Source organism: Phacochoerus africanus, chromosome 10, assembly GCF_016906955.1.
Source record: "Phacochoerus africanus isolate WHEZ1 chromosome 10, ROS_Pafr_v1, whole genome shotgun sequence".
Classification (NCBI taxonomy): domain Eukaryota; kingdom Metazoa; phylum Chordata; class Mammalia; order Artiodactyla; family Suidae; genus Phacochoerus; species Phacochoerus africanus.
In genome coordinates this window covers 11,240,390-11,261,336 of record NC_062553.1, presented here as the reverse complement: position 1 = coordinate 11,261,336, position 20,947 = coordinate 11,240,390, and the positions used below count along the sequence as shown (strand labels likewise).

The 20,947-nt window shown below is 48.1% G+C and overlaps 1 protein-coding gene across 1 annotated transcript in view; it reads left to right on the top strand.

Moving 5' to 3' along the window:
- Positions 1 to 15,571: 15,571 nt before the first annotated feature.
- PROM1 (prominin 1) overlaps positions 15,572 to 20,947 on the top strand; it is a 97,576-nt gene continuing 92,200 nt past the window's right edge. The window contains 2 exon segments of the mRNA XM_047798705.1: positions 15,572 to 15,704; positions 19,382 to 19,770. Coding sequence (XP_047654661.1) covers positions 19,551 to 19,770 — 220 coding nt within the window. The 5' untranslated portion in view covers positions 15,572 to 15,704; positions 19,382 to 19,550.

Sequence of the window (20,947 nt, the reverse complement as noted above, 5' to 3'; positions counted from 1 at the left end):
GAGGTGCTCTGTAAATGTTACCTTGGTGACCACCCACTCTAAGAACAGTGTTTGGCACACAGTAGGACCGCGGTAGGTAGTGGCTAAGTGACTGACCAATCCCAGCGGTCTATCCACTGGGACCTGGACACTTTTATTATTTCCTTCTGATTCTCACTCTGCTGTTTTCTCACCTCTGGGAACCTCAGTGTCCTCATCTGGAAAGTGGGGGTGATGCCTCCCTCATCATGTTGCTGGTGAGGGTTAGATGAGATACTGCAGAGCACCTGACTCAGAGCCGGTCAGCATTAGTTAAGAGAAAACGAACAAGCAAATGACAGGAGGGAAGTGCTTTGTTCCACCTTAAATTTGGAATTTGTCCTCCCTCCTCCCAGCCTCTTGCTCTATCAAATGTGCAGCAACTAGAGCCAGGCCATTCCTGAATGAAGAGTCTGTGGTTGGAGGGAGAATGGAAGTCCAAATACACTATGCTAATAAAGGCAGAAATGAATGACAAATAAAAAAGCCCTCACAGAATGCACCGTCTTCCATTGAATGTGATAGATTGGCATTTTCTTACTTATGAAGAAGTTTGGTTAGAAGCAAGAGGAAACAACAAAAATAACTGTAGCTTAAGCCTCATAGAGATTTGTTTGTCATTTATGATCACAGTGGTGGGAGGAAGGCAGAGTGGGGGTTCGAGTGATGCTCCACTGTTCCTTTCATGTTGCTCTGCTGTGCATGGCTTCCGTTTTCAAGCTCACCTCATGGCCCAATATGGCTGCTGGAGCGCCGGCCATCAGTCCAAATTCAGGGCAGCAGATAAGAGGAAGAGATGAAGAAGGAGAGATCGTCTCCCTCTATGCTGGTTCCTTTTATGTGTCACCTGGACTGGCCCCAGGTGCCCAGTTTAAACATTGTTTCTGGGTGTGTCTGTGAGGCTGTTTCCTGATGAGATTAGCATTTGAATCAGTGGATTTAATAAAGTTGATGACCCTTCCCAGTGTGCTTGGGCATTGCCCAATATGTGGAGGGTTAGAATAGGACAAAAGATGGAGGAAGAAGAGATTCTCCCCCCTTTTTCCCCCCTGCTTGTGCTGGGACATTTCCTTTCATTTCTCTTGACCTTGGACTGGGATTTACATTATCAGCTCCCCCGGTTCTCCAGCCTTCAGACTTGGACTGAATTCTCCCACAGCCTTCCCGGGGGCTTCAATCTGCTGATAGCAGGTCAAGGAGCTTCACCTCCAAAATCACAGGACTCATTTCCTAGTAATATGTCTCCACGGAGATATGCTATTGGCTCCGTCTCTCTGGAGAACCTTCATTAATACGCCCTCCAAGAGCACGTCTCAGAATTGCAAACCCCACTCCTGCCTTATTCTGGGCGACCAGAATTTGGGGATATGGGCACACCTGGCTTTGAGGAAGGCTGGGAATTGTCATCTTTACTGAGGAGGCCATTGCTTCAAGATGCGTGTGAGTGGAAGCAGCCGGGGAGAGTGGAGCATTGTTGGCAAAGAGCAGTTCTGGCCACATGCTTATGGTCTCTGTGCTGCTTGACTACTAGTCAAGGTCAAGGCTTCTCCTGGGCCAGTTTAAGATGTTGAATTAGGGTAGGAAATAGATTCTTTTTTCCTACATGAAAATCTCATTTAATAACCTAAAACGTAACTGACATTTGGGCATTTGGTCCCCTTGAAGTAGAGAGTCTGGCACATGTAGAAGGTATTCAGTGCATATTTTTAGAAGAAGAGGTGGGAAGAAGGAAGACAACAAAGAAAGGGGAACAGAAATTAGAACCTTCTGGGTGCTAAGCACCCTCCATAGTGTCATCTTTAGTTTTAATATTTATTTATTTGGTCTTTTTAGGGCCACACCCGCGGCATATGGAGGTTCCCAGGCTAGGGGTTGAATTGGAGCTGCAGCTGCTGGCTGACACCACAGCCACAGCAAAATACCATGTCTGCGACCTACACCACAGCTCACGGCAATGCCGGATCCTTAACCTACTGACTGGGGCCAGAGATGGAACCTGCAGCCTTGTGGATGCTACTGAGCCACGACGGGAACTCTGTCACCTTTAGTTTTATTTGCATACTAATTTATACCTCCCTTTACTTCTGAAATACCTGGAGGCAGCCATAAGCACAGTGAGGCCCATTTCCAATGAGGAAGCTTAGGTGTTGAGAGGTAAAGGGATTAGTCTAAAGTGACTCAACCAACGTGTAGCAAAGCAGGCTTTGAACCCTGTTGGGGAGCTTATTCTATATTCAGTCATTCAAGGCATATTTATTGAGCTCCTCCTCTGCGCCAGGCACCGTTCTAGGCTGGTAGAATATTTTAGTGAGCAAAGCAGGTAACCACCGCTGCCCTCATAGAGCGTTCAGTTTGTGGGTATCTAGAATTTCAGTGATGTGTGCAGAGGAAAGGGCAGGGGGCTTGCTGGGAAATAGTGGCCAGGTGGACCTTCCAGGCTGCCATCTTGGGCTGAGTGCCTTGGCCATCCCATCTCCATCTCACCCTTCGCCATGTGCTTTGCCTGGGGGACAGTGGCGGAGACGCCAGGGAGCCTCTTGCCTGCCTGCTCCCCTGGGAGGTCTGAGGGCTCAAACTCTCCTGACCAGAGGGGTAAGATCCAGAAGCTGATGCAATAGGTCACAAGATTCATGAATCTCTGAATATTCATAGCTGCTTTGAATCCAACTTAGGGCTCGGTTTGGGTAAGAGACTCTGATCCCCACATCTGTGCATCCTGGAGGGATGTTGGGTGGCTCCTGGCCTTGACAGGAATCTGGAGAACTGAATCAGAATCTAGGGAAGTGAACACAGCCTGGCACCTGGCACCACCACCTTTGGAGCACCTGGCACCTGGCACCTGGCACCACCATCTTTGGAGCAACACACACTCGAAGGTCAGAGTCACAGGCAGGAATGGCCAACTGGTTGAACCTGGGTAGAGCCATGCCTTGAGTGCACGACAGGTGAATGGGAGGATAACTCTTTGGCTTTTGTGGTGGAAGATGCTGGACTGCAACCCACTACTGCTCCCCACAAAGGTGAGCTCGTCCCAGCAGGAAAGGGGCTGCATGTTACAGAAATCAACAAATGACAAATACTTAATATAGGCAAGGTTGAATTCTCTCTTGGGAGACTGGATAGAGCCATTAATTAAGATGGAAAATTCTGGAGAAGGAACAAACCTGTAGTTTTGGGAAAATGGCGAAAGGAAAAATCATAACTTGATTTCATTTTCAGACACGTGTTCTGTTTTCTTGCTGCCTCTGAAGACCAGTAGGACACCTGTGGGTGGTTTGCTATGGAGGTGACACGCTGCGGCGATGATGTGGTCCTTTGACACCTTGCAGCACAGCCGTACCAAAGAGCTGCCTTCTTGCAGTTGCAAGTGGGAGATGGGAGGTGTCGGAACCATCCTATACCCTATAGCTCTGGGGTCTTTGTGATACCGCTTTATCCAGCTCATCCAGCCAGCCTTAGACCTGTGGGATGGCGAGAGCAAGGCTGGAGTCTTGAGAAGGATCGTGGTCTTGCCCTGAATACAGTCAACGGAGGAGTGGCCAGGAGGATAGAGCCACTGGAACCCTCCAAGGACAGGGGCCATATACACCTTCCCTCACTAATGCTCTCAAAACCCAGCAGTGCTGCCAGCATTCATTCCATTTTACAGGTGAGCAAACTGAGGCCCCATGCGAGCTAGGTAACACATCCAAGGTGACACATGGCAGTAGGTGTGCCAGAGTCAGACTGAAACCCAGATTGGTCTCTTCCAGAGTCCTCGTTGCTGTGTGGCCCGTAACTGAGAGACACTTGACATTTCATCCCTGGCCCTTCCCTATTCAATTTTTGAAGCATTTGACATTTTCCTTTCATAAGAACTACTGTGACAAAAGTGGGCAAGAGGAGACTGATGGCAGAGCTTGCCCTGGCTTGCTAACTCTGGTCTTTCACCCCACACTCAACTCAGCCCTGGGGCTTCAACCCTGCAGCCATTACACCCTTGCTGGGGCTTGCAGACAGGCCACAGCCACCTCCCATTTCCCAGTGGTCCAGCCATTGACATTATTTTTTCTTTTTTGAAAAAATCTTTCTATGGAGTTCCTGTCATGGCGCAGTGGTTAACGAATCCAACTAGGAAACATGAAGTTGCAGGTTCGATCCCTGGCTTTGCTCAGTGGGTTAAGGATCTGGCATTGCCATGAGCTGTGGTGTAGGTTGCAGACGTGGCTCGGATCCCGCATTACTGTGACTGTGGTGTAGGCTGGCAGCTGTAGTTCCGATTCAACCCCTAGCCTGGGTACCTCCATATGCCTTGGGTGTGGCCCTAGAAAAGCCAATAAATAAATAAATAAGTATTTCTATGATGTAAAACTTCAAACCAGCACAAAATAGACCCCCCCCCCGATACCTTATTACCCAGCTTCAATTATTTTACTGATTTAAATTTGACATCAGTGCACCCTTGCAGTATCCACTAGTATTATCTGCCTCTCTTGTCTCTTTGCAAGGAGACTTTTCCTTAGAATCAACTTTGTAATTTTTTTGTGTGTGTCTTTTTTAGGGCCGCACCTGGAGCACATGGAAGTTCCCAGGCTAGGGGTTGATCAGAACTGTAGCTGCCGGGCTACACCACAGCCACAGCAAGTTGGGATCCAAGCTGCTTCTTTGATCTACACTGCAGCTCATGGCAACACCAGATCCTTAACCCACTGAGCAGGGCCAGGAATCGAACCCATGTCCTCATGGGTATTAGCTGAGTTTGTTACTACTGAGCTGTAAGGGGGAACTCCTGGAATTAACTTTAATTTTACTTTCTTGCTCCTTCCCTGCCCTCACTCCTCTACCACTTCAAATTAGGTACCTCTAAGATCCTTTTGGGGGGTTATGCATTTTAGCACTTTCAGACGGCGTTACATGGCTTCTGAAATGCTTTGAAGAAATGACATACCTACAGATGGTTCCTTTTGAAACCTATGATTCTGCTTTTTGTCCTCGAGAATGCTGAAATGAACATTTGCTAATAGTTGCAAAACTTGCCACTGTCCTTTGGGCAATGAAATGTCATGTTTGGGATTGTGTTTTCAACAGGATGGAAATGAAATGTCTCTCCTGGAGAATATCCATTTGCATTATTGCTGGTGTTCTACAATTTTAACTTCTGCCCTTACAGAGTTGTGATTTAGCCTAGTCAATAGAAATGCAATCAAATATACAACTCTGTAGAATCAAATCATTCCCAGAAAGTCCTTTAGAGCATGCCCCTCACTCCATTGGAAAGATGCCCAGTCATCCTCTTTGCACATTTCCATGTCTTGGACAATTTTTTCTACAGAGCAGAGGTCAGAATATTTCCAGCTCCTTCAGCCTTTCTGGCTTGGAATCTTAAAAATCCTTAGGACATATTATGTAAATATTTCTGGATGGACATTCAGCTTGTGGACACAATATCCCTACACCCCTAATTTATGAAATTGGAAATTAAAATGTGGGGGTAGGGACGGGAGAGAATTTGGCAGAAAAATAGCAAGAGCAGAAATGATAGCTGCCATTCATTGCCTACTGTGTGCCAGGTATGTTGCATATCTCATCTCATTTAATCTTTTGTAAAACCTGTGTTTTGTAGCCGAGGAAGCTGAAGGTCAGCAAGGTCACGTACTTGCTGAAGTGAACGTGCTTATTGACTTGTCGGCTTCTGTGTCTCATGGCCTCCTTTATGAGGAGTTTGGCTTTGGGAGGCCAAGAGCGTCCTTGGTTTTATTCTCTGCCCTGTCTCTTTGCTCAGCCTGGCCCACAGGTGCTCAGTCAGCATCTCTTAAAAGCACGTGTAAGTGAATGAGTGAATGAGAGAATGGGTAAATGAGTGAGTGGAGTAACAGAGCTGGACTCATTCCCAGGTCTGTTCAGCCTCCACCTTCCGTGCTTTCCCCACTCCACCACCAAACATAGCTCCTCCTTTCACTCTCTGGCATGGGTAGCGTTGGGATTATAATTGAACACCTTAATTTCTCTGGCAAAAGTGAAGAGCACTTTAATTAGAAGAAAGCTTAGTGGGTTTAAAATACATATCTGATTATAGCCTAGGTAGCCGATAAACTGTGAAGCAAAAGGAAATTTTGCAGAAAATGCTTTTTTTTTTTTTTTTAAGAAAGTCTCACAATGAGGGAAATAGGCAAAGGACAAGAGGAAAGATAGTGTTGGATAAAAGATTTTTTTCATAAGTTTCTTTTAAATGGTTACCAGAAGACAGATTCAACACATAAAATGTAAAACTCTCCCACATCTGCCCACACACTGTACATGTGACTGACTTTTCATAAGTATATCCTGAGTCAGAGTAACTGAGGTCTCTAGCCCCTGACAAGTAGTTGTGTTACGGAACTCAGGTTTGGCTGCTTATCGCCCAAGAATCCAATACTGAGAGAGAAGTGTTGGTAAAAAGAAAGATAGCTTTATTGAGGAAGCTGGCATTCCTGGGGAGAAGGCGGACTCATGTCCTAAAGATCCAACTCCCAGTTCCCCAGGCTTTGCTTGGAGATTATATTGAAGAAAAGAGGAAGGGGCTAGTCTTGAGGAGCAGGTAGCCTTCTATTTTCAGAGATGATTGTCTTGATCACATGTTTCCAAGTAGCTGTCAGGTCTTGTCTGCAGTTGGAACATTATCTGAGCCATATATCTGGGTAGCTAGGAGAGCCCTCCAGAATCCTGCTCTGTTTCAGTAGATGCTGAGTAAATATTACTGAATAAATGAGTGAATGATTAACAGATGCTTAATAAGTGCTTTCAGATAGTGACAAAGATAAATTCAAATTAATAGTTCTTTAGAGGAAAGTAATAATAGTAATTACTTCTGAAGGAGTAAAACACTGTGTATCTAGATCTAAATTTTGTGCTGTATAAACTAAATGTTCCTGGGTGAATCTTTTATGAGACATGATACAAACTGAAAACTGTAGAATCAGAAATTGTGGAATTTTCCTGCCTGCCTCCTTCTGCAATCTCTTAGTAGCATTTAGCTGGAAAGAGCCTTGCCTTCCTTAAGAAAGTGAGAGTGAGTATCCTAATGCTTTATAATTCTCTCACCTTCTACTGCTCTCATTTTTTCCGTACAGTTACTAAAGGCAAATTGTGAAGCCCCTGCCTGCCTTCTTCTGCAATCTCTTAGTAGCATTTAGCTGGAAAGAGCCTCGCATTCCTTAAGAAAGTGAGAGTGAGTATCCTAATGCTTTATAATTCTCTCACCTTCTACTGCTCTCATTTTTTCCATACAGTTACTGAAGGCAAATTGTGAAGCCTGTTTGTGTTAGTGGATGTTAAAAAATGATGTCAGAGGGAAAGGCACAGATGAAAGCCAGCCTTAGAGATAAAGCATTTATTCAAAACAGTTTCTGAAAGACAGATTCAGAACATAAAATATAAAACTACCCCACACGTTGCGTTAAATTGTGACTGAGTTTTCCATCTTCTCCTGAGGTTTTATGTATGTGTGTGTGTGTGTTTTTTTTTTGTCTTTTTGTATTTTTGTCTTTATAGGGCCGCACCAGTGACACATGGAGGTCCCCAGGCTAGGGGTCCAATTGGAGCTGTAGCCACTGGCCTACACTAGAGCCAAAGCAACACACAATCTGAGCTGTGTCTTCGACCTACACTACAGCTCACGGCAACGCCAGATCCTTAACCCACTGAGTGAGGCCAGGGATTGAACTCACGTCCTTATGGATGCTAGTCGGGTTCATTAACCACTGAGCCACGACGGGAATGCCACAAATTTCCGTCTTAAGACAAGGCAGTGGATGTGGCGATGACACAAACATGTTCTACTAGAGGATCATATGATGTCATATTTTTTGACCATACAAACACGTTTTGGAAGGAACATAGTTATTCATGATAGAAATTGTCAAGGTAACATGAATAATATACTCAGTAGCCTATTTTGTTTTAGTCCTAGAGACGCAGAGAAAAATATCCAAAGTCCTTTACGAGGAACATCTTGTCAAAGATTGAGGACTGTGGAATGACCATGTGTTGTATATGTACCCTGACAGTGATTGATGTCAAACAATTATCAGTCGCCTTCATTTCCAGTGTTACGTAAGCCTGGAAACTTTCCTTGAAACTTGTTTCCTTCTTCAGTCCTGCTTTTACGTTTTCCTTTATGATGGTTCACGATCCAGCAGACCTGTCTGTGATGATGGAAATCCTGTATCTGCACTGTCCAAAAGGGTGGCCTCTAGCCCTTTGTGGTCACTGAGCCCTGCTACTGACCAAGGAGGAATGTGAAACTCAGGGAGGTTACACGACTTACCAGGGGCCACACTGGCAGTTGGTGACCGAACCAGAATGCATCTTGTGGCTCTTTCTAGGATGCCATGCTGCCCACATTTATCTATTTTTTATTTATTTTTTATTTTTTAGAGCCACCCCTGTGGCACATGGAGGTTCCCAGGTTAGGGGTCATATCGGAGCTGTAGCCCCTGGCCCATACCACAGCCACATCTGAGCCACGTCTGTGACCTACACTACAGCTCACGGCAACGAGAGATCTCTAACTCACTGAGCGAGGCCAGGGATCGAACCTGCATCCTCCTGGACCCTAGTCAGATTCGTGTCCACTGCACCATGACGGGAACTCCTGCCTCATGTTTAGATTTCATTTTGGCAGGAAAAATGAGCAATTTCAGAAAGAGACACCTCATTTTTGCATCTAATGACTGAGGGTGTATACGGGAATAGCATCACCCCCTCTGGCCTTGCATGTAACAGATAATAGAGAAATTCCGTTGTGCTAAAGCAAAACCACAAATAACAAATAATAGTACAAATAATACAAATAGTAAATAAATGCTGGAGAGAGTGGACAGAAAAGTGAACCATCCTGTACTGTTGGTGGGAATGTAAACTGGTGCAGCCACTTTTGTGGAAAACAGTATCCAGATTCCTCAAAAAACTAAAAACAGAGCTAGTTACTATATGATGCTGCAACCCCATTCCTAGGCATATACCTGGAAAAGATGAAAACTAATTTGAAAAGATAACATGAGCCCAAGTGTTCATTGTAGTACTATTTACAATAGCTAAGACCTGAAAAATAACCTAAATGTCCATTGACAGATGAATGGATAAAGAAGATGTGGTACATATATACAATGGAATATTATTCAGCCATAAAAAAGAATGAAATATTGCCATTGCACTAACAGGACTGGACCTAGAGAGTATTATCGTTAGTAAAATAAGTCAGACAAGAAAGACAAATACTAGATAGTATCATTTATATGCAGAATCATAAAAATAATACAAATGAATCCATATACAAAACAGAAACAGACAGGAGTTCCTGCTGTGGCACAGTGGAAACTAATCCAACTAGTATCCATGAAGATGCGGGTTCCATCCCTGGCTTCGATCAGTGGGTGAAGGATCCAGTGTGGCTGTGAGCTGTGGTGTAGGTTGGAAGATGGGGCTCGGATCTTTTGTTGCTGTGGCTGTGGCCTAGGCCAGCAGCTACAGCTCAGATTGGACCCCTAGCCTGGGAACTTCCATATGTTGTGGGTGTGGCCCTAAAAAGCAAAAAAAAAAAAAAAACCCAAACAAACCAGAAACAGACTCGAAGACATAGAAAACAAACTTATGTTTACCGAAGGTGGGGAGGGGCCAATTAGGAGCATGGGATTAACAGGTACAAACTGCCGAGTTCCCCTCGTGGCTCAGTGGAAATGAATCCGACTAGCATCCATGTGGACGCATGTTTGATCCCTGGCCTTGCTCAGTGGGTTAAGGATCCAGCATTGCCGTGAGCTGTGTGGTGTAGGTCGCAGATGTGGCTTGGATCCAGTGTTGCTAATGGCTGTGATGTAGGCCAGCAGCTACAGATGGTTTCAACCCCTAGCCTGGGAATGTCCATACGCCGTGGGTGCAGCCCTAAAAAGACAAAAAAACAAAAAAAACAAAACCCAAAAAACCCCCAAAAAACAAAAATAAAACACAGGTACGATCTGCTATACATAAAATAGCTAAACAACAAGGATTTACTGTTGTTTAGCATAGGGAATTATAGTAAATATCTTGTAACAACCTATAATGGAATCTAATCTGCAAAAAATAAATAACTGAAACTAGCACAATATTTTAAATCGACTACACTTCAATTAAAAAAACAACAAAGAAAAGAAATTCAGTTGCACTAAATAGCAGGATTGCAGGATGAGGGCTCCAAGGTGAATTTAATGGAGCAAATCATTAGGTCTTGGTCACTGTCTGCCTAAGGCTACTGAGAGCATGTTTTAATATTATGTTCTTTGTTAACTATTTATTCAATCAATTATTAAAAACCTACAATAGTCCATACAGAGTGGTGGGGGGGGGTTATAAAATAAGATAAAAACAGTTGAAACATTCAGTGTCTGCAAGAAAACAGATGGTTGGTCATTTCAATCCACACTACATTATCTGAGAGGGAGCACAGGCCCCAGAGGGTTTTCTGTTTTCTTTCAGTGCACAGGTGTGTTAGGATGATCATGGGCCCTGGAGGCCACATCTGGGTTCAAATTCAGTGCTTCACTTAATAGCACGACAACCTTGGGCAAGTTACTGAAATCGTTTTAGCCTCATCTTTAAGATGGAGATAATACTATGTGTTATTATTGCTAAGATTACATGAAATAACGCCCATAAAGCCTTTGGCAGAGTCCCTCATTTGTAGCAAGTATTGTTTTTAGCTCTCAACACTACTGCTGTTGTCAAGCACGCACAGTTAAGATCAATTTAAACCTCAGATCACAGAAATAATATTCTTTCCCGCATATGCTAGATCCTGGGTTAAGTGAAAGAGCTATCAAGTTAATATTCCTCTCCATCATTCAGTTGTCTGACCATCCTTCCATCCATCCATCCAAATTATCACAAACATTAAGCACCTCCAATGTGTTAGACACCGTCTTGAAGGTGCTTTTCTTCCCTAAGTCTTCTTTTTCCTACCAGCAGGTATTCTTGGAAGTTGGGAGTGAGGCGTGAGGTGAATGAACCTTGGGTGAGCACAGTTAGAAGAGAGTGGTTGCTTTGGGCATAAGTCTTGAACAACTCAGTCTGTGGGGACGGCCGGCAACTTAGAGCCAAGAGACCAATGTGAAATCAGTATTTAAAGCGCTCAGTGTGCTGGGAGCTAGAGCGGATGCCTGTGTGCGTATATGGGAGCCAGAGCTGCTTTTCGCAGATTTCATAGTTCCAGCCATGAGCATTTGGATTGGTACACACCAAAGCACCAAATGATTTGGGCTTTGTTTTATTTGGATAAATTAGGAAAAAAAAAAAGTCTTGGAATCTGGCAACAGAAGCATCTAGAGCGGCAAGGGGGAGTCAACCGAGGCAGGTTTGAATTGGAACTGGAGGGATGAGAGGTTTTTTTGTTTGTTTGTTTTTTGTTTTGTCTTTTTTGCTATTTCTTGGGCCGCTCCCACGGATATGGAGGTTCCCAGGCTAGGGGTCGAATCGGAGCTGTAGCCACCGGCCTACACCACAGCCACAGCAACATGGGATCCGAGCCGTGGATCCGAGCCGCGACTACAACCTACACCACAGCTCGCGGCAACGCCGGATCGTTAACCCACTGAGCAAGGGCAGGGACCGATCGTTAACCCACTGAGCAAGGGCAGGGACCGAACCCGCAACCTCATGGTTCCTAGTCGGACTCGTTAACCACTGCGCCACGAAGGGAACTCCGAATGAGAGGTTTTGAGGAGAGTAGCGGCGTTCCTAGCAGACGGCTCCGCTGCGTGGAGGTGGAGGAGGCGCGGTGCTGCGAGAAGGGCGTGCACGGGTAAGCTAGGTCCCAGTGGGTGCCCTTGGGGCGACGTGGCCGAGCTGCACCACTGGTCCAATTGGAAGCACGTGCAGATCCCAGACTTAGCTCTCTCTAAAGTACCGAGCCAGTCCCACCGGCGCCTGGCCGCGCGCTCAACTCTTCCGTGCCTGGTGAGTACCTTTCGGGAAGCAGCGCATTCCCGAGGCCGCACCCCCAAGTCCCCGCCCGGGAGCCGGGGAGGCCGCAACAGGTCCCCGCGGTCACGCTGGGTCCCGCCGGCGCGCCTCCAGGGCAGGAGCCTTTCTGGGTCTGCCCCGTCCCCGGGTCTGGCCAGCGCTCGGGACAGAGGGGCTGCCTCTCCGGAAGCCTTCCTGGTGGTCCTAGAAGCCGACTCATAAATCATTCATGAGCCAGAGCCGGGCGAGCAGGACTGGGAGGGAAGGGGGGCCGCGGCGGCGGCTGCGAGGGCTGCGAGAGAGCTGGACCCGGCGCACGGTGAGTGGCCGCGTCCTCACCCCGGAGCCCGGGAGGCGTCTGCGGCCTCGACCCACAGGCAGAGCGACCCCTTTCCAGAAAGCTGGGGGCAGGGAATGGGGAGTGGAGGGGCTCGTTCTGCTCCCTTTTCCTCCCAGTCCTCCGCACCCCCTCTCCGGCTCCGCTGCAGGTGATACGAGCCCCGAGAGTGGCGGGGGAGCCAGCGGGGCTGCAGAGCCAGCGGGGCTGCAGGGCCTGTGGGGTGGACCGGGCGCTGGGCCAGCGGGAGTTCCGGGCAGGGTGCAAACAGGCGCAAACTTTGCAAGCAGCCTGGTGGGTCTTCTTTCCACCCATGGAAAGGGAGCTGGCGGCTGTGGCTCACCACGTTACGGGGCGCGAGCAGGCGGTGGGAGCTGGAGCGGGACCAGGACCCCGAGACCTCGGGCTCGCTTTCTGGGAGAGCAGCGGACGGGGGTAAGGTTCATCCTGAGCTTGGGAACTGTTTCGCGGTGAGCAGAGTGCTGGGGGGTGGGATGGGAGTGCGGGGCACTGACCCTTCCAGGCTGAACAGAGTAGGCGTCACCTTCCTTTGGTTTGCTAAAAGGAATACGAGGTGCAACCGACAGTCACAGGAGGGGGTCTCTGGGGGTACCGTGGGAGGCCTCACGGCCGTGCCCATGTGGGAGCACACACATCTCCGGCTTGAAGCACCCCCTAGGGGTCCGCTTTGGGTGCACAGTGCGGGGACTTCGGCGATTGCCACTTGGAGAACTGTATGGTGGAGGCACACCCCGCCGGTAAGGCGCCCGTTAGGACAACAAAGGGAAGCGTGGACAGAGGAGGAGCTTCGCGGAGCGGGAGAGTCAGGGGCCCGAGGTCAGTTTCTCTGAAGGCCCGCGCCGAGGGAGGTGCGGGATCCGATCCCGGCGGTTTGGGGCACATCACTCAGGAACCCCCCCGCTGAATGCCGACCCCCCCCCCCCCCCATCCACTCGGATTTGCGCCGCGACTAAGAACCTGCGCCAAGTTACTCGGGCAACCCCCTCTCCCAGGCGGCAGCGGATTCCAACAGTCTCCTTGTTTCCCGCGCCCGCCCTGCCGCCCATCCTTTGTCGCGCAGCCCGGCAGAAGCTACCGCCGCGGAGGGAGCGAGGGCAGGAGGGGCCCGGCCCGGCGGTGGGTTGGAGGGAAAGGTCGGGGGAGCGGGCGCCACTCACCGCCTGGAGCAACAGGTTGTGCCTGGAGCCCGCGGCGGTGGCTGACCTTTCTCCTGCCTCTGCTCCCCCAGGTTCCGGAGCGCAGGGCTGATCTTCGTTTTAAAAGCAGGTGTGAGGTTGAGGTCGTGGAACGTCCCCTCCCCACGCCCCAACATAGACCCACAGGAGAATCGAACAGCTGCTGTAGACATCAAAGACTTGAATATCGGCTACCGCCTACCATTCAGTGTGTGTGAAGTGACTACTTAGTCTTTTCTCACTCATTTGTGAGTTTCCTCCTTCAATATCCTGGAAATTGACCTGCCTGTCAGGGCGACCCTGTGAGGAAGAGGAGTATTGCTGATGGGGGGGGGGGACGCACAGACGCTCTGTTGATACCACGTGTGTGTGCCACGTGCTGTCCTGTTCCATCCCCAGCCCTCTGTCGCTCTTTGAAACCCCTTTGTACAGCTGAGCAAAAAGGAAAAGCATTGGCGATTGTAAACAACTGCAGTCACAGAGGCAGCACTGGGACTGGAGATGCTTGTCTCAAGAGGAGGGCTCTTGTTCCTGCCGCAGTGCCTTTTAATTTAGTTTTCTTAATGTGTCCCATCATTCTTTAAAATGAACTTCCTTGTGAGTTCCAGGTTGGATTATTTCTGTGTGTCTAGTGTGGTGAAGCAAAGTGCATCAAAGGACAGGTTGAAAATAAACTTTTTTTTTTTTTTTTTACACCAAATCCTGTTTTGTTGGTAAGTAAGGCTTAAAATATGAAGGAATTCAGTTTTACAGGGACCAAGAGCTGGCTCTGAGATTTATGAAGGTTCTGGCTGCTTTGCTACAAATGACAGAAGCCAACTCTGGGTAATTTTAGCATTTATTTATTTATTTGTTTATTTTTTTGTCTTTTTGTCTTTTTAGGGCTGCACTGGTGGCATATGAGGTTCCCAGACTAGGGGTTGAATAGGAGCTGTAGCTGCCAGCCTACACCACAGCCACAGCAACACGGGATCCCAGCTGCATCTGCGACCTACACCACAACTCATGGTGACGCTGGATCCTTAACCCACTGAGCGAGGCCAGGGATCGAACCTGCAACCTCATGGTTACTAGTCGGGTTTGTTAACCACTGAGCCACGATGGCAACTCCAATTTTAGCATTTAAAAGGACTGGATTCTGAGTGGCTTAGAGAAGTGACAGGAAGGCTGGGTAGCCAGGAGGATTGGGACTCAGGGCCTGCAAGGGGACTCCTGATGGATGCCGGCCAGGCCCCCATCATGAGACTCTGACTGTGTCTGCCGACATGCCATCATCACTGCTAGGCTGAAGGAGATACCACCTCTGCTTTAGTGTGTCTTTTGCACAAGCCCAGGAGTAAGCGTCTGATTGGTTGAGCTTGGGCTCAGTTTGGGTACCTCAGCCCGCCTCACAATGAGAGGCAGGGCTCCCACCCACAGGACTCACAAAGGTGGGCTCAGAAGTTGGGCAGCTCCCATTGCGCCCCCCCCCCATAAACCCTAGATAAAAACATTTACACAGATTCTTTTAAAAGAATCTACATCAAAAATGCCATCCAAAAAAAAGTAGAGAAGAAATGAAACCGAATGATCATCATATTTGCTTTTAAACCAGTGTGGCTGGAAGTGCGGATCTTCGGACCACAGACTCAGAATCAAGTGAGGTTTTTGCCTTAAATTCATGTCCTTGAGTCCCCTTTCCAGTTTCAATTCATTGAGTTTGGAGTGGAAACCCGGAATCTGCACCCCGTAAGCCAGAAAATGGTGAGCCAGTCTCACCGATTAATCTAGTGCCTGTGTGAAGAGAGAGGCCCTGAAGGAGCAGTTTCTAAAGCCCGCTATTTCAGGGGTCCCAGCTGAAAGTACGGTGCCTCAGAATGGTAGACCAGTTGTTCTGTGGGTGAATCCCGGCAGGAGGCACCCTGCTGCCTGTGTTGGCAGAGACAGAGGCAAGGGATCCAATGCATCCCTTTCAGAGGCTGTAGACTGTTTCGAAACAAATGCCTGGTCAATTTTGAAATAAGTAAACATGACCATTTATGTCGGTCTTCCCTCTACCCACCGCCCTTTGATTTCAGCAGTCCTTATTGAGTGCCTGCTGTGTGCCAGGCTCCACGGGCACAGGGAAGGTGAAGAAGCCCAGACCCCACACAGCCGTTGGGCTGGATCACTTCCACGCAGTGTAAGAAGGACCCCTGGGGAGCTTTTGCTTTACATAGGTGGGTCTGTGGTTATTTTGGGGAAGATTGAGGTGTCTTTGGAAAGTGGCATGGATGAGCCAGGTCAGAACACAAGAACAGTGCTGGCTCTCAAACCTTAGTTGTCTTAAGAATCTCGTCACCAGGGGAGCGTGTTAAAAATGCAGGTTAGGAATTTCTTCTGTGCTGCAGTGCATTAATGATCTGGCTTGTCTTTGCGGAGGTGTGGGTTTGATTCCTTGGCCCAGCACAGTGGGTTAAGGACCCAGTGTTGCTGCAGCTGTGTTATAGGTTGCAGCTCTGGCTCCAATTCAACTAGGAAATTCCATGTGCTGCAGATGCAATGGAAGGTGGGAAAAATGCAGATTACCTGGCCACATATTCAGAGATGAGGTGAGATCTGATAACCTGCCTTGTCAACAAACATCCTGTTTTTGTGCTCATGTAGCTGTTGGTTGGGGGGAAGCCTTCCTGGCTTTTCTGCGGGCAGTTCCATGAGCTTCTCGCTGGGTGGCGCCCTCTACCCAGTGTGATTCCATGGGGAGGCGGGGCCAGACCTTTTTTAGGACGACTGATTAAAACTGGGATGCAAACCTCTTCCTTTTGGACTTGACGTTTATCCATTGTCTAGTGCTTCCTAGGTAGTGAGATTTTGATATGTTCTTAAAATTGGGTCTGAACTTTAAGAGGGATGTACACTCGGAAGAAAGGCGTAAAGAAACCTGGTCATGCTCCTCTGGTGCTGCCCTTAGTGGACACCCCATCTTCGCATTGCCTTTGGGGTTTCCTTTCCCCTGCTCTTCCCTGAGGGCACCCGGAAATGGTTATGCATAACTCCCCTGTGGGCCTTGTGACATCTCCCTGTGTCCCTCGCTGAGACCTGGTGGCATTACCGGGAAGTCAGCCTTTCTCAGCAGCTGAGCCTTTAATCCTTCTGGCTACTGTGCCCCTAACAGCCCTTTAGCAGAAAACCAGATAGAATGTGAGCGTGGTGTGTGTGTGTGTGTGTATATGTGGTGTGCGATTGTGTGTGATATTTGTGAGTGCCTCTGCATGGTTATATGTGTGGTGTATGTCAGTAAGTGCAGTCTGTGTACCTGGCATGTTTCCTTGGTGTATGAGTGTTGTGTGTATGTGAGTTGTGTGGCAGTGTGAGCGCGTGTGTGGTGTGTGTGGTGTGTGGGTACCTGCCCACCTGCCTGCCTGAAGGAGCACGCTCGCTACTCCTATTCTACCTGAATCACCCCCGCATCTTCCTCCTGCCCCATGTGAGACGGGCCTCGCTGAAGCTGACTTGCTTTGTTTCCTTCTTCTTATCTGTTCTTATCTGAAATGATTTGAAGACTGAGCGGACCACTGATTCCTGGGAGAACGAGCGAAAGCCTAGAGCACTTAGAGCCGAGGACAGGTCGTTGGCAGTGGCTGCGCCTGGCAGGGTTTTTGCCTCTTGGAATCACCGACCAGGGTCCTGGTGTGTCTGTGGATGAGACAGACTTGGAAGCTGGGATTCGATGAGGTTGGCCTTGGGTGCTGCTGGCGATCCCTGGCCCAGGATTTGATAATGGGAGGGTGGGGGGGGTCATTCCATGGGCAGGTCTGTGCAGTGATTGGAGGGGACGGGGGCTTAGGAGAGGAGGCGGTATCTAAGGGGACCGGATGTGAGATAGGATGGATACTATGTTTTGTGGGGTTTTCTCTTTTGGGGCGAGCTCACAGCATGTGGAAGTTCCAGGGCCTGGGGTCGCACCCTCGCCATGTCAGTAACAATACTGGATCCTCAACCCACTAGGCCACCAGGGGAACTCATGAATGAATACTGTGAATACTGACTCTTCCTGCTTGTCTGGAGCTCTCTGGTTTGGCAGGATGTGGATGGTAGGGGCTCTGGTCCCTTGTTCAATGTGTCGCTTCCTTGGTGGTCCCTCTCCCCCATTTCTCACTGTGTGTTTCAGGAGCACATGACTCTAGTTTGAAATTTGAGAGTTCCCGTTGTGGCTCAGCAGGCTAAGGACGAGGCATCGTCTCAGTGAGGATGCAGGTTGGATCCCTGGCCTCGCTCAATGGGTTAAGGATCCGGTGTTGCCGTGCGCTATGGCTTGGGTCACACATGCAGCTTCGATTTGACCCCTCGCCCGGGAACTTCCATATGCCACAGGTGTGGCCAGAAAAAGAAAAGTTAGTGAGTGTATATCTAATGTACAAAATAAAATCAGAATATTCCTGATCCCAGAAGAGAAAGGACAGGCAGAGCATCCCAGTTGCTCTGGGGGGTTCTGGGTGTCTTTTTTGTTTTTGTTTTTTTGTTTTTGTTTTCGTTTTTTTTTTAAAACTGTATGACTACATTTATATGTCATTTCTCTTTGAAATTTTTTTAATTGAAATATAGTTGATGTTGTGTTAGTTTCAGGTGTACAGCAAAGTCATTGTTATACATATATATTCTTTTTTAGATTTTTTCCATTATAGGTTATTACAAGCTATTGAGTCTAGTTCCCTGTGCTATATAGTAGGTCCTAGTTGGTTATCTATTTTATATATAGTGGTGTTTTGTAAATAAGTTCCTTTGCATCATATTTTTTTTAGATGCCACATATAAATGCTATCCTTTGATATTTGTTTTTCTCAGTCTGGCTTATTTCACTTAGTTTGACAATCTGTAGTTCCATCCACGTTGCTGCAAATGGCATTATTTCATTCTTTTTTATAGCCGAATCGTAATCCATTGTGTATATGGTAGGTTTTGTTTTGATTCACCTGGCCTGATGTCGTCGCACAAGCAAAGCCGATATTTGGCTTTAGTTTATGCTCAGAGCTCTTACTGACCCTGGGGTAGAAACGCAAGAGGACAGGGTCCGAGCTGCCCTCCCTAGACACTGGGTTGGTAGATGATTTTAGGTTCCTGGCGTTCCCCCTTCTCCCGGGGTGTGTGTGGGGGGTGGTGGGAACCCCCCTCTGCTCTGCCTCTCATCCCCTGGACCGGAATTATCCAGGTGGTGACTTGCGACAGGGATTCCCATCAGAGCCACCAGGCGAGTGTGCTAGACAGATTCCCGTGTCACCCAGCCTTAAAGAGTCTGGTCCCCGCCCTTGAGAGCATGCTCTTCGTTTGGGTCTGGGGTGAGTGGAGAGAAGAAATACCAGGAGCACGGTAGTGGAATAAAAGGTGGACTAAGACGTATCTCCAGAAATGAGGAGAACAACCCAGAACTGGAGAAAAAGCAAGCATCTCGTCTAGGCCCCGGGGGCCTCTGCTTCCTGACTGAGAAGGAGGCCTCGGTAGGAAGAGCGTCTTAGAGACCTGGTTAGAATTTGGGCTCGGAAAGCACACTACTGGGTTTGAATTCTGCCCCACTGTTAAATCAGCCGTGGCCTCAGGCACGTTGCTGAAATCCTCCTTGCCTCAGTTTCCTCATCTGTAAAATGGGATCATTTCTGTGAAGCAGGTAGAACATATCTGGAATATAGTGCTTCATACAGGTCAGTTTCTAAGTGTGCACACTCACTGCACTACCTGGTGTTTTGGGGTCTGGCTCCTGGCCTGGAACCTTCTAGCTTCCCTGCTGTGCACTCGGCAGCAGGCGCTGTTTGCCTCCCCCGCAGCGGATTAGGCTGAGGGCTGCTCTAAAGCTTTGCAGCCTCTTCTCCAGGGAAGCTGCCAGCGCTTAGTGACCCCCCGCCCCCCCTTCTCTCCCTGCCAGGGATGGTGCCTTGAGCTGCCGACACCCCGGAGAGCCTTCTCAGCCGCAGACCCGGTCCTCACCCCGCCTCTTCTGCACAGACACACGCCGCTGTCTCCCCCAAGGCTTCCAGAAGCTCTGAAGCGGGAGGCCCCCAGTTCCACCTCATGACTGGGGCATCTCACTAGCCATGGCCCCTGTCCTCGGCTTCCTGCTGCTGCTGGGGCTGTGTGGGGACACCGTTTCAGAGGGGCCGCTGACATCCACAGACAGGTCTGCTGGGTTGAAATTTGAATTTCCGCTGGTGAAGTACGAGACCAAAGAGTCTTATGAAGCTGGACCCATCAACATCCTCTTCCAGATCGTGCACGTCTTCCTCCACCTGGTGCAGCCGAACCCTTTCCCTGAAGGTGAGTGCCCACTGCGGGCCAAGCCAAGGTTTGTCTCCAGACCCACGCGCATGGGCTCACCCACAGCCTTGTTCACGACCATGCGATCAGCATGGAGTGTCATCGTATTTTAAAGTAGGAGATTCCAAGTGATCGAATCGCACGGGAGCAGAAAACCGAGTTCAATAGGTTGTCAGGAAGGTGATGAGAAGAAATGAGATCAAACTGTTAACTTTGTTGTTTTTCCAGGTCTTTGTCCTTCTTGTTCTTTTTGGGGGAGGGTGGGTAGAGCATTAATTAAGTTATTCTCAAGTACATACTGGAGGTGCACGTCAGGGTAAAAATGCAAATTCTCTGTCATTGGATGACTAATAATGACTTCTCTTGGCTGTTTAAAGTCATAAACGTGACTCCCTTCCATTCATGGCAAATGCAGTCTTGACGTTGCGTAGGGCAGGGCCAGCCCCCCTCCCCACCCCGCACCTGTTCCCGGGGAAACTGCTTCAGTTGTAAGAGTTTGGGTGTGAGGACAGGTGGGAACTTTCTTCTGTGTACACACTCCTTGGCCTTACCATTGCCGCTCGTTTGTACTCGGAAGCCTGCGGGGGTGTGTGTGTGTGTGTGTGTTTTCAGGAACGAGATTATGAAAATTTCAATGGGAAGTGTCTGCTGTTAGGGTTTGGCAGTTTAAATTTTTATTGATTTAATGTTAGATCTAGCTTAAATAAGCTTGTTCTTTAAACTATAAAGATTTGGATACTATCTTTGATTATTAAGTATTATAACATTTCTAGTAATCTTTATCATTTTCCTTAGCTGGTCAGCTGTTGTTCATAAGAAGATTGTGTGTGTATGTGTGTGTGTGTGTGTGTGTGTGTGTGTGTGTGTAAGAGGGGGACTAGGAGGATGGGGCGGAGAAATAGAATGGATTTAGTGAACTTGGGCACTTGTTTGTATCATGGGCAGTTTATAGATTTTCATTACTCTGCCTCTTTATATTCATTTGTTTTATTTTTTTGATTGTACATCATACAGTGTTGGTTTTTCTCTGTCTGACTTATTTTACTAAGCGTAATATCCTCCAAGTCCATCCCTTTTGTTGCATCTTTACTATACATTAATGTTGAAAAGCATTTTTTACATTTGTCTCAGATTAAGCAAGTGTAACAGTTTGAAGTGTCATTCTCAATTTTTTGTT